This window comes from Engystomops pustulosus, chromosome 4 (assembly GCF_040894005.1).
Source record: "Engystomops pustulosus chromosome 4, aEngPut4.maternal, whole genome shotgun sequence".
Taxonomy (NCBI): domain Eukaryota; kingdom Metazoa; phylum Chordata; class Amphibia; order Anura; family Leptodactylidae; genus Engystomops; species Engystomops pustulosus.
Window position 1 is genome coordinate 137,040,607 of NC_092414.1, and position 13,943 is coordinate 137,054,549.

Consider the following 13,943-nt stretch of genomic DNA (forward strand, 5'->3'; position numbering starts at 1 on the left):
CAGCAGTCAGATTTTTAGTCCGGTGTATGTGCAGTGTTAAATGCCTTCTGATGTGATCAGCTGTGTGTGCTCTATGCGAATAGACTGCCCCAGTCGAATGTATGTTTAACATCTGCTCAATTTCTGGCTTTTTACAATGTTTTGCACAGGAAATTCTACATAGGACTAATGCTAAATCTCCATGTCTCTAAATGTGCCATGTTTGCTGTGTAAATTGTATTTCCAGAATACCCTCAATAGAGTTTACTGTTTGATTTAAAAAAAACATGTTCAGTTTTTCAGATGCAGTTTTTGATGTACAAACCAGGAGCGGGGAAAAGAATAGTAGCACCTCTCAATTATATGTTCTCATCCATTATGACCCACACCTGATTTTGGTATCAAAAACTTCAGAAAAACACCCAAATACTGCTCAATAACTGATCAAATATTACTGATTGCATAGAATGGATCCTATCAGTTTCTCTCTCCTTTACTGCAATATGCTGCACGGAAAATCTGACTGTACATACACGCACCCTTATGGTGCGTTCACATGTGTCAGTAACACATGCGTAATAGCTGAAAAGAGATTTCCCGATTACATAGTTGTTAACATTGCTTAAACGCATGTGTTTTGTACGGGCAATGTGAATTGCAATGTAATCAAGCAAATTTCCTCTTCTCAGCTGTTGTGATGCGTTAAACGTGAGCATACCTTGAGGGCGGTTTTCCACATGCTGTTATCATCGCATTTTTAAACGCAAGTGGGAGGGTGTTGCGTTTGGATGTGATTAAAAACGCGAAGAAAGAAGTCTGAAACCGCCATTGCAGAGAATGCAGAATATTTGTTTCAGGAAAAAGCAAACTAGTGTAAACAGTTGTTAGTTTCATTTATTTGTCTGGATATATTCCTGTTTCCATATATCTAGGCACAACCCAATGACTGAATGTTTGACACAATGTACAAGAACTGATGTATTCTACAAAACGGGAAACTTCAGCCTGAGAATTGTATTATGTACAAAGAGTATCCATCAAATAAAGTGGCCGCCATTACTGCACAGTTTATCAAAGGACATAAGGGAATGTGATCATTTATTAACCCTTTCACTGTAAACACAGACGACAAAAACAGGTGCGTGGAAACTTTAATAAATGTCATGGTTTAAAATACTCTGGTAATACTGGCACGTGCTTCTTGATCTGTAATGAAAGTGCTCATAATACAGCAGGGAGCCTTAAAACAGCAAAGTACAACTTTATATAAAAATAAGGAATTGGCATTTAGCTTTTTCCCAAGCCGTGGACTGAATGTTTACAGATCTATTCAGTAGCGACTTTCAATGATCAGAACAGGCTTACAGGGAGAGTCAGAGAATTTCCAAAATGTTGCAGGAAGCAAATAGCCTAAAGAACAAATAAAAAAAACCATGATGACAACACAACATGGATGGCACAGAACTGCTGAGGTTTAGCGTGATAGAAAACAGAGCGCTTCATCTTGTAACCGTTCCTTCACAAGGAAGTTACAGTTCTGAAACAATGGTCTTGTTGCTTTGAAGTAATTTCAGATTAAAACCAAGCAGGGCATTCAGCTTGGGTGCAGCTCGTAGCGCTCCCAGCAAAAACCTGAGCTTGACAATTGGCAACAGTCGCAACTGGGAACACAAACGCTAACTTATTGTTAGTTCGAAACATGCCACAAGGTCTCATTCCTCTTACTAAGCGCTAACCTTCACCCCATTTGTTGTACCCCTTACTTTACTTGTTGGATTTTCATGGATTTTTACTAAAGAATATGGACATTTTTAAGGATGCTGGAATTCCCTCATTTTCCCCATGTTGTCTATTTGGTAATCTGTCATCTGTTCCAAACAGCCTGTGATAGACTACATGAACGCGCTTGAAATTAAGGTAAAACATGCACCTTTCTTTTCACATTGGTGTATGTTTTTACAGAATTATATAGTGGCCCTTCGGCTTAATGCCCAACCATACAGTACATGGTCAGCTCTAGTACACCAAAATGTAGGGCACTCCGCTTACAGCTCTCACAGATGTGGATCACAAGCAGGGGACCCCTACACACCCACCGTGATGTCAATATGCCCTACTAGAACTTATGAATAGGGATCGTCTTTATGAGACAACACCGTTAAGGATTAAACAAATATCACACAACCAGGAGAGGGCAAGAAGTGAAATATGGAAAATGGAGCTAGAGCAACCTTATACTTTAAGTGTTTATTATCTGTATTTTCTTCTATGATTTCACTAGCTTCTATGGGATACATAGAGGTGTGTGTAAATAGCAAGACTGATTAACATAAGCTTCTATTGGAAATATTTCCCGATGTAGAGCTTGTATAGACGTTACTGAGACCTCAATATTACAGAAATATCCCACGAAACAAGAACAAACCCGGACTGTGTGTAATAGTGGAAAGGTTCGACACATCATTGCTGGATACTGAGTGTACAGACAGTGTGTAAATAACATTTTAATATGCATTCAGGCCCAAATGTGTGCGTGGTATTTGACAATGTTACAGTAAAAGAAAATACACTCTAGGCACAATCTTAAATGCTGTTGTGCAGTGGAAGGGTTAAAAAAAGTCACTTTTCCATCTCAACCCTATTTCATATGTCTCATGCTGTTTTGAACATTCTTCTATATACAATAATATACAGAAATAATAATTATTAAGTGGAGTACAATAACCACAGAGTTAAAATACCGTTAGCAGTTAACATATTTTCCTGGTGCTCCATATGGTACACTCTCATCCATGGGGGCGCACAGACCAGTCAGCTGCTGAAGCCAGAAGTTTCTAGTTTCACAGGTTGTGTGCTCCAGAATTCCTTGGGGCTCATATCCATACATTTCTGACGGTGTACATTTCTAATATTCAGGAAAATTGTTATTATACAAGGGTCTTCTCCCTTCCCATTACAGTATATACACTGGAGTGTTAAACAAGCAAAATCCTATGACACAGAAATAGTAGTAGAATCCTTAGTGGTTTTTACCTGTTCTTCTAAATTACAGATGCATCAATACCTTCAACAGCCAGAACCTGGACAAACACTGCAGTGCAATAGTCCACTCCACAGTGTCGCCCACTGACCATATGATAAAATGGCTGTGTTTTATGTAAAACTGGACAGGCTCATTTCATTTGAATAAGGTGTTTTCATCAAGTATTTTGGTTCCACAGCTCTTGGTATTACTGCTGGGTCTTGTTCTCATGTTACTAGGACATTACGGTCCCACTGGTAAGCTCCTCACCTCTATAAAATAACTTAAAAATTGACAATTCAACCAAATGAAACTCACAAGTAAACAATAAAATACTAGACAGATGCAGATCCTTAATGGAGTCAGTTTAGCAGAGTTTCACGTACGATGTGGAACCACACAGATTACTACTTCTGCACGATACACAGCAACTCACAAGGCCAAAGCTTCTCTTTAACCAATCATAATCTTGTAATGTTTCAATAGAGCTTTTCCTCATGAGTTATAACTTCTGAATGTCCACAAGCAGTCGCTCTCTTTCTTGTTGGTTCCCACTGGGCAGAAGTAGAGTTCACAAGCCATAACTGCATAATCAATGTTAATGGGGATTACTAAATATTTCAGAACAAAAAAAAAGCTAAGGTGCTTTAGCTTCCAGGAGAATCTGGAAAGAAACAGCTTGTTGTTGGTTTACTGAATGTAGCTGCAGACTGCCAAGGGGTACCCCAATAATAGCAGGTCTTCAGTGGTGTCCTGAAGTTCTTTTGATGCTATCCCTGAAGTTTCATGCATCAGACAGGCAGCTTTGGATGCGGTCAATCCACTGCTGTGCCTGTGAAGGGTCTTGGGCACAGAAATTATATACCCGCCGAGTTGTCTTCAGCTGAAAAACAAGACACATTCAACATTAATATTTTTATTATAAGAAGTGAATGTCTACCTTTCAATATCATCATCTTGTAGCTGCTCTATTGTTCCAAATCTTCTCTTTAACTTTGAGACTACCTGATGGTAGATGACTATTACATACATCCCCGTCCTGTCCCCGTGTGCCCCAAGCCTAATTTCTTATATCTTTGCATGGCCACATTTCTGTAAAAATAAGTTAATAAGTTATGCAAATCAGTGTGTGGTGCTCTGCAGAGCACCATCAGGCTTCGCTGTAATATAATTTATTCACGACCTGGGCCCCCGTGCCTGTGCGGTCATTGGCTCTCATAACGCGTTTGGCACGGCCCTGGGGTGTGAATAAATTATATTACGGTGGAACCTGATGGTGCTCTGCGGATCGCCACAGGCTAATTTGCATATCTTTTAAACTTATTGTTACAGAAGCGCGGCCATGCAAAGATATTTAAAAAATTAAGTTTGGGACCCATGGGGATGGAACAGGGGGGTAAGTAATATTCTCCTATCTTTGGGTAATCTGATCCAAAGCATAGTTTAGCATTGATAAGGGAGTAAGACCTCCTTCTCTCTATGTAGTGCATGGGAGACATCGCAGCGGCCAAGTCCCCACACACCAGCTCTGAGACGACTAAAAATTAAGAAATTGCAGGCTCTATGTGGAAAACTGCCAGTACTGTAATGTATAGGTCGTATTCATGTACACACCACAAATACATTTAACACAGGCTGAAACACAATATAGTGAGAGAAAAGTAATAAGTGAAGACTTACATCAAAAAATGCTCTTTCATCCACATTCTTGGGAGAGCCCATTGTTGGTGTACCAGGAGATATGGACTCTACCTCCGCCAGGTCAATTACCCCTTTACATTCAGTGTCTGTACGGCTCTCATAATATCTTAGCTAAAATAATTTAAACATAAGAAGTTTAATGTTTGGAAACAAGTGATATTATAATAAATCATGTAGTTATTTTATCAACTGTCAAGATTTAGTCCTTAAAAAAACCTTCTGATGGTTGTTACATCTAATACTCACATTTGCACATTATACAATAAAAAAAACCTACATTTAAGCTTGACAGGCAATAATTCTTTATTTGTATAGCGCCTACAGATTATGCAACGCAGCACATAGCTTGCCAAATCAGCCCCTGTCTCCAATGGGGCTCACAATCTTATCAACCTACAGGTATGTTTTGTAGTGTGGGAGGAAACTGGAGGACCCAGAGGAATCCCACGCAAACACGGAGAGAACATACAAACTCTTTGCAGATGTTGACCCTGGGACTTGAACCCAGGACCCCAGCGCTGCAAGGCCGAAGTGCTAATTACTCAGCCACCGTGCTGCCCAAGCCATATGTGTGAAAAACAGGGAAACCAGGGGAAAATCTTTGTTTTCCATCTGGAAAAGAGGGAAAGGCAATAACTGTATCACCCAGGTTTGATTGACATCAAACAGAAACTGCGCTGTTCCCTCAGAGGTCCCTTGTTCTTTGGTATACTACTCCTCAGTTAACACAGATATAGATATAATCTGTTTGTATATGAGTGATTTTAGATGGTGGGTTTGTTCACGTAATAATATGGTCTCTGCAGAGAAACTAAACCATTTAAAATAACTACACACGCAAACAAATGGTCCCTTTTCACATGAATGTATTAAAATGGACGTGTTCTACCTGTACTGTTTTTATACGAGAAGCACATGGCCACATTCTCTACAATGGGCAATAGGGTCATCCATTTAAATGGCCATATTGCCCAATATACTGCACCGTGAGGGAGACATAGAGCAAAATATAGAGTATGTCCTATTTTTTTGCTGTATTTTCATTCCATACAACCCATAAAAGCCTATGGGAACGTTTAAAATATGAGTTGCATACTGTTGTGTACCGTATGCTGCCGTCTATACATGTAGTATCCAGGGATTTGCCAACCCACCGTATTTTATACGGATACAGAAAGGATACAGTGACATACGTGCACATGCCTTTTAAAAAAGTCATGTACATACGGCCAAATACAGCACTGAAGTAGATGACTGACAACAGTGTACATTCGCGTGAAAAGGGCCTAAGACAAGGGCCTCTTTACATAAAGAGAGACCCAGCAGTGAAGGGGAGAGCTGGAGGAGGAGAGGGTAAGTGGTTTGTTTTTATTGCCCCTAAGCCATGTATAGCATTTTTGTAATCCTAGACAACCCCTTTAAAAATAAAGTACAGTCAAATGTACTTGTGTCACCACTGATGGTTACCTGATGCTTAGTCTTGTCCAGCACGAACCAGCGGGGCTTCCAGGGTTTCATGAAAGCACCTCTCTTACACAGGATTCCTTCATACGATCTGAAACAATACAGAAACATATTTGTACTCCATAGATTGTCCAGATCACACAGCACTGTAAATAGTGTTAAAAAAGAAAATAAAGTGATTGGAGAATAGCATTCTGCATCCACACCATGAAAAGAAAAAAAAACAATGTTTGGGGTTAACAAAATTTTTTGGTGGATTGCAAATGTGGACCAATGCTAAAGAGGTAGAGATAGTAGAGCTTTCACATAAATGTAGCATTACCGGTTCTCTCTTTCGGCAGTGTTGAACTGATTATATAAGGTACTAGTGCTGTTTCGAGCTCCCAGTTTCCCTGAACCGGTGGGAGTACTTGTTGTGCTTGGACCGCTCTCTAAACTCAAATTTAGTGTAGATCCTACACCACTCTCCTGAAGATAAATGCCCAGGGACTGCCGCTGCGTGGACACACTCGATGACATCAGCAAAGCACTGGATTTCTGTGAGACAACAAATGTGGTAAAATAGACTAACAAATACACACTCAAGCAAACACTCAAAGTGATGGCCGTCACATCTCTAAAATAAAAGTAAAAGCCCCTCCGATTCACAAAATAAACTGCAACACACAAAAAAAAATAACAAAACTTTCATTTAGAACAAGAAGATGGGACTCACCCTGCTCTCATGGCGAACCTCTGTCCTGTGTGCAGCTTTTACTTTATCCCATAATTCTTTCCATCTTTCCGGCACAGGTCGCAAATCCATCTCTAGATTTTGTAACTCCTAGGAATATAAAGTGATGCCAATACAGGGAATACACAAAAAAAGCCATAAATTGTGTCCTTATATGCTGTCATAGCTGTGAACAGTCGCTGGCCACATATTAAAAAAAAAGTTGTCTCAGATTTTTACTCTGGCTTTAGAACTACCAAACAATTTTGATGAACACACCAATAGAATTATCCTATTTTAGGTTATAGCACTTTTATACCAACACATATTTCTGTATATATTGTACAGGATAACCAAGTAAACAGAATATTCACCTCTAACAAGCAAGTGATGCCATCTGGCTGGAGGCGTTGTGGGGCATGATAAGAGGGCCAAACTATCTTGCGCTTCGTCTGGGGAGCAGAGCTGTCATTTTTCTCAGGTTCTTCATGTTGGGTAGCTTGAACAAGCTCCCAGTCATAAGAAGGGCCTTCGCTGAGAGCTTCATGGGTGTAATAATCCCATACACGAAGTCCCCATACAGAACTGTATGGGCGCAACACCTACAGAAAAGTACCAGAAGAAACGTGCTATTATACTCCATACAGAATTGTAACAAATACCTCATCACACTATAGTGTATATACAGGCATAAAAGTGTTCTATTCCATACCTCTCCATCCTCTGGGGAGAACATATAGTTGTAGAACATTGGATTCTTTTTGTGTATTCGCTCCATATAGTCCCATACAGATCGGCAGATCTGAGGACTACGACGATCTCCCTTTTCATCGTAAAGAACCCCTGCAGGATAAATGTCATCTATTAGCTGATAAACAAAAAGTCTCCATGTCTGCCATCCATTTAAGTCTGATAGATATTAGATACTACAATACAGACATATTTCAATATTTTAGCATTTTTTTTACATGCTAAATAATTTTAATTTCATACTACTACATGGACAGAAAAATTTGAGGGGTTTTTATAGTCATGAATTAATGATCAGTATCAGATGAGTAGGATGGGGTTCACACTTCTCAGCTTTGTTACTGCTGCCTCTGAATGCCACAGACTGAAGAGCCACCAATGAAAGCCAAGGTGTTATGGTACTACAATTCACATCCTATTCAACTGAACAGGAGCTGACCTGCCTTTCCTCAGTACCATCGGCAGACAATGGATGGAGTCTTCTGCTTCTCGCTCCATAAACGGTATACATTGGGGTGCCCAGAGGTAGCAGGGGCAGCTACCATCTGTTCCAGGTGTCAGACCATCCATTAGATACTATGATCTATTCTCAGGTCAGATCATGCATATGAAAACTGTACGGGGTAATGGAATGGATCTTAAGATGTGAATATTAAAGCTGCATGCTTAGGGGACAACATAGGCTACTATATAGATGGCTAAAAGACTTACCTTTCTCAATCCTCTCATAATCAGAGTCCAGTAAAAAGGTGCGGAAGCGGTTTGACACATAGTGATAAGCCACAAACTTCAGGTAATACTGGCTGAACTCAAACTCAGAAGGAAACTGCAGATGGATCTGTAAGCCAGTAGATAAAATAAAAAGGAATTACATTGGTTCTTCTGCTTTTTATGCAGGTCCCAGTAAAGTCAATGTGAATGACAAAAAGTAGCCGTGGTACTGATAAAATAGTCTACTATAACAAAAATATTAAATATTATATGAAGTGTCATTGTATAAATTTGTATTCATACTGACCTGATGCACACAGTCCAGAAATTGGAGGAAAACAGGGGTAAAACCATTGCTCTGGCTGGCAGCAGTGTGTGCACCACGATGGCTGAACCTGTGACCAAATGAAAGCCATTCCTTTTCTATGAGCAGTCGAAAACCCTCAATGGTTCGATAATATGGGTCAGACAACAGTTGAACCAAAGAAACCACCTAATTTAAGAAAAAAGTTGAACGCATGTAGTTGTTGGACTTCGCAATTATCTATGTGACTATTTAAAGTGAATTCAAAAACTTTAGCGAAAACTTTACATATCCATACCTGTGTGGTAAGATCCCATCCATCCTCAAGCCCAACCAGTACAGATGAACCGCTGTCCAATAGTTCTACAACCAGAGCAGAGACTTGGAGTAGCTTGTGTAGCTAAAAACAGAAATGCATTACTGTAAGTACAACTCTAAGCAAAAAGGAAGAGGATGAGAAAAAGGGCACTAAGGTAGAAAATGCTTAAATATCATGATGATGCTTGGATTCCCGTCCTCGGTTCATGAAATCTGGCCACTGAAGGGGATTCACGGACCAGTCAACTGTATTAGTCATTTTAGAAGGGGAACAAAATTGTGTTTTTGAGGCATACCTGTAAAAGCCACTCAGAATCTTCAAGGGTGCGCATGTATGAGAGGCTGGGGTCTGTGGAGGGGGCACTTGGAACGCAGGCCTTCATCAGTTTCTTAAAACTAGCTTTTACTTGTCGGACATCAAACAGTTCAATCGGGACCAGCTCCCATTGCTGCAGTGGATCTTGCTTCACTCCCTAAAAAGTGGATGTAGGCAATGAATGGGTTATACTTCACACTAAAGTTTATCATGTTATCTGTAGTAAGACTCACTTTCAGCTGTGATTTGTCTCCAATGATGTAAAGAGCAGCTCTTCGGGGCGTCAGTGCACTTTCTGAGGGGCCTCCATTTTGATGAGGAGTTAGGAGTTCTCTTGCTGCCAGTCTAGTTCCTACATCGGAGTTCATGCCATAGGCACTAAGTCTCCCACTGCCACGCATGCTGCCCCATTTTCCTGCAAAAACAGGACTTTAGTGAGCAAGAGAAACATTAATGCTCAATTAACCTTACTTACCTTAAGCCAACCTATCAGTACAAAAGCCTAAGACTAACACGAAATCTAAGGAACTGCTAAGACATTACAGGGGTTTCCCCACAAAGAAAACTTAGTCCCTATCCACAGGATAGCGTCTAACTTGCTGATCAGTGTGAGTCTAAGTGCTGAAACCCCTGCAGATCGTGAAAACGAGGGATCGCCGAGCACAGCAATTTCCATCAGCTCCATGGAGATTAAAGAAACAGAACGGTTGCGCGCGGCCATCTGCTCCATTAGTCTGACGGGGTCCGACAGAGGTAAGTGGGACCCCATCGGATCCCTCGTTTTTGTGACCTGTGGGGGTCTCAGTACTGAGACCCCCAGTGATCAGCAAGTTAGGCCCTATCCCACGGGAAAACCTGCTTCCAGGATTTCAGTTTTTTTAGGATATGATCCTAAGGATAGTTCATCAATATCAGATCTTTCAGCCAGTCAGCTATCAGAAGAGGCTCCGGCATTCATTAGCTTCTTTTCCTTACGGCATTGTCATAATGTTCATTGGTGACACAACTTCCATCTCTTCATGCCAAGCACAGCCACCATATACTGTACTATACTTGTTTTGCAGAGGTCAAATTGCTTTTTCAAATGCCCAAATTTAAAAGGGTCTGCTGGGTGTTGAATCCCCCATCTGATAATGATAATAACTGTCCTGGGTGACAATCTATAGGGAGCAGTAAGATATCTGTACTGACCTTGCTCAGCATGGCCTCTCCTCACTGCGGGGTGCTTAATACCCCGAGCTGAATGACCTGGTTTAAGGAGAAAGGGGCAACTAGATCAAGAGTTGGAACAACCAACTTTTTGGGCCGAAGTGTTAGAAAGGGACATAATTAAAGGCCATACAGAACACAACTGGAGCAATACACATGGCATAGGTTGCACACAGTAAAAGGCCTAATCTTTAGCAAATTCAGACTTGAAAGGAGTTTAGAGCCAGAAAAAAAACTGGGTTTAGACATATTTCTGTGTTATTAAAAATAAGCAAACAATACACATCAGAAAACATTTCACAAGTCAGAAAATGGATTAAGAACATACATATAAAAAGGCTTGAAGCTACGGATTGCTGGGACTTTGTATGAACATGGAATTATATGGAAGTAAATGCAGACATTATTTTGTTAACACTGAGTGATCACATACAACGCAGCTGCTAAAAAACCATTCATGGTCATTAAATCAAGCAGAAAATACACATAACCAGCCTCAAGTCTTCTGCATAAGCCTATAGCTATATATTCACACACATAGGAATCCTACCTCCTCGAACGTCCTCCTTCCCTCCCATCACCTGCTTCATCAATGAACCCAATTTGGGTTGACGTTTGTCTGGAGAATCTGCGGCAGAAATACCAGCTCATGTAAACGTAATGCACCTCTCGATGGAGATCTTCAATCTCCAAGCTACTGTCATCTGGTCAAACCACACGACACTTGCAGTATCAGCCAAGCAAGACTGAATGCTACCTATAACATGTCATCATTGCAGCAAATTATCAAGTATTTTTAGAAACTTAGAAGATGCTATTGCAAAAAAATGAGGGTGTTATTTTATAGCAAACATTTAAAAAAAATAAAGAGATTCTCCTTTTCTTTAAAAGAAAACAAAACACATGAAAAACTGCTTTTGCCTGAAAGAAAGATTGTTTGAAAGACAAATAATAATGAGTTGCCCCTGAGCTGAAGGAGAATAGGGCAATGCTTGTAGCTGATGTGGATGAGGCAAAGCAACATTACACAAAACTACCGCAGTCACAGGGTCTAAAAAGAGAATGCTACGTCAACCAGATACCAGAGCTTTAATGTATCTAGAACCTCAAGAGGAGGTAGTCCAGCAATGTGTACTAGTCTGGAAATGCTATACATTGGCACACACAAATCACCTGTCTCAGGACTAGACTATAAACTCCACCTCTATTTGGATAGGTATGTAAGCCTATGGTAAAGTCTACACACACCCAGCACCCCACAGGTACATGACACCATTCGTCCATGACTGGCTGAGGATGGAATTGCACTGATAACTATAGAGCTGACTATAAAATGGTATGAAAGGATGATAAGTATCCCACAGCAGTAAGTACATACCACTCTGGAAATAATGAAAAGTGAATAAATCCTACACACTTGACATCAATCCTTCTGCTTCAATTTATACGCCTCCTACGATTGTCCCCACATTATTTTCCCCTATAAAGAGGGGTCATCTCACCATAGAGATGTCCTGAAGGGAAAGCGCTGAGTGTGTTTCTTCCGCTCATCTCTGCGTATCGCGGCATGGAGTTCACTACCGCCTGGAGGTACTTTTCCTGCTCCAGCGATGTGGAATCGGTCTGGGACTGTCCTGCAGACACAGAATGTATAAGTAATACTTCTCCATAGAATACCGCCTATACGGGTTAGGAAATTATATTACTTTAAACCAATATCAATGGTATTCATCCCCTATGACCTGTACTAATGCTCCCTGGTGTATTCTCACCATCGATGGGGTCACACACATGTTCAGTATGTCTGGCTTTTTTAAAGTTCCCCTGAGGAAGCCAGACACTCCGGAGATGAGCGCGGGGTAGGGTGTTGTTTGTGGGGTCTCCCCTTATCTCTTGGACCTTGTATTTTTACATATTTGTTAGTATATCTAGTGCCTGAGTTCCTATATAATTTTTCTATGCAATGTAATCATGTATCTGATGTACATATCTTGTATGTAGTGGATCCTTGAGATATTACTATGTGAAGGGGAACCCCTGTATGGCAGATAAGTCTTATCATGGACCGTGGCCAGATTTAGAAGTTAGTCGAAATATACCTCAATCCCACTTCACACACAAATAAAACATCATGTAGGAAAATAGCCAGGATCAGTTATATGGTCATATAGTGGAGAGCTTTCTAAGTTAAAAAGTGAGATACTAACCTGTGCCAGCCGTGTTAGGAGATTTAAAGAGGCCAGCCACACCTTTGCCATGAAGTCCACCTGACCGCAGCAACACGGCTTTTGTACGGGGGCTGCGCCAACACACAACCGGGAACCTATTCTGTCTGTAGCAGCGAGAGATCTTTTGCAATGTGTTGTCCTGAATGGTCTGAGGAACAATCAGCAACCCTGGATAGCTGTGACACAAACATAGCCAAGAAGATGATGAGTATGTTACCGGGACAAAACAACCTCCAGACAATAAATGCTAGTACTCACCTATTACACACAGCATACATGCGGTTCACTGTAGAGATCCGGAATGGCTCATTTTTAGCACGGGTCAGGCTATTACTGAGAGTACCAAGCCCCATTCTTTGGTAATCACGGCAACAAGCCCGTTCTGCCATATTGCCTCCGGTCTGCTTATCAGGGGCCTTTAAAGTAGAGATGGTCAGGGTGCTTCTGTCTAGATCTTCAGACACTGTAAGATTGCAATGACTTAAAATTAAATGTGTATAAGAAAATAAAGAGAAAGTAACTTTACAATAGAACTATTTGTCATTCCATTCCAAGTAATTGGAAATGATTGCTTTTACAAGCTATTAGTTATTAGACTTTTATTAATTGCTTACATCTGTATAAGAGGTATAGAAATAAAAATGAAATAAAAATGAAACCCGAAGCAAATTGATCAATATTGAGCTTTGATAAGTCTTCTGTATTGTATGCTAAAGTCTGATTTCTTTGGACTGGATACAGGATTGAGCACCCACCTGAAATATCATCACCCTGCTGTTCCAGAGAATTTTGACTCCCTCGAAGATCCCAAGATGGAGGACTATACTTCCTGCGTGTTACATACTGCCGGCCTATTGTCTTCTTAGCATTCTTCACAAGATTCTTAGAAATTGTCCTTAGGGAAATAAATTGTAAATGCACACAACAGAAATTTTAGGTAAAGAATACTCAAGGGAAATTATGCCAAATTACATTTTAGTGTGCAACACATAATTGAAAACAACGGGGCGTTAACAATGGTTTCTAACAAAGAAAAAGTAAAGCAAATACAGAAAGGAATAATTCAGACAAGCAAATACACATTCAGGTGCAGGACAAGAAACTTCCACCACAAAGCGCATAATATACTAAGGGAAGAAAAAGAAAAGCCACAAGATAGTAGACAGATACCAGATACATAAGGATTTGCAATTGGATCTCAATTAAGAAATCAACGCAATAGCTTGTGA

The 13,943-nt window shown here is 40.4% G+C and overlaps 1 protein-coding gene across 9 annotated transcripts in view; it reads right to left on the minus strand.

Moving 5' to 3' along the window:
* Positions 1 to 855: 855 nt before the first annotated feature.
* SBF1 (SET binding factor 1) overlaps positions 856 to 13,943 on the minus strand; it is a 54,642-nt gene continuing 41,554 nt past the window's right edge. For 4 of the 9 annotated variants that reach the window (XM_072147588.1, XM_072147587.1, XM_072147592.1 and 1 more), the window contains 18 exons: positions 13,470 to 13,609; positions 12,973 to 13,177; positions 12,694 to 12,890; positions 11,989 to 12,120; positions 11,037 to 11,114; positions 10,469 to 10,525; positions 9,511 to 9,692; positions 9,258 to 9,434; positions 8,942 to 9,043; positions 8,647 to 8,832; positions 8,340 to 8,466; positions 7,591 to 7,721; positions 7,253 to 7,480; positions 6,882 to 6,989; positions 6,489 to 6,703; positions 6,170 to 6,257; positions 4,682 to 4,813; positions 856 to 3,884 (listed from right to left, as the gene is read on the minus strand). In XM_072147588.1, coding sequence (XP_072003689.1) covers positions 3,786 to 3,884; positions 4,682 to 4,813; positions 6,170 to 6,257; positions 6,489 to 6,703; positions 6,882 to 6,989; positions 7,253 to 7,480; positions 7,591 to 7,721; positions 8,340 to 8,466; positions 8,647 to 8,832; positions 8,942 to 9,043; positions 9,258 to 9,434; positions 9,511 to 9,692; positions 10,469 to 10,525; positions 11,037 to 11,114; positions 11,989 to 12,120; positions 12,694 to 12,890; positions 12,973 to 13,177; positions 13,470 to 13,609 — 2,584 coding nt within the window. In that variant the 3' untranslated portion in view covers positions 856 to 3,785. The remainder of the gene's footprint in view (positions 3,885 to 4,681; positions 4,814 to 6,169; positions 6,258 to 6,488; positions 6,704 to 6,881; positions 6,990 to 7,252; positions 7,481 to 7,590; positions 7,722 to 8,339; positions 8,467 to 8,646; positions 8,833 to 8,941; positions 9,044 to 9,257; positions 9,435 to 9,510; positions 9,693 to 10,468; positions 10,526 to 11,036; positions 11,115 to 11,988; positions 12,121 to 12,693; positions 12,891 to 12,972; positions 13,178 to 13,469; positions 13,610 to 13,943) is intronic. The other 5 variants (XM_072147593.1, XM_072147596.1, XM_072147595.1 and 2 more) reach the window with 2 other exon arrangements.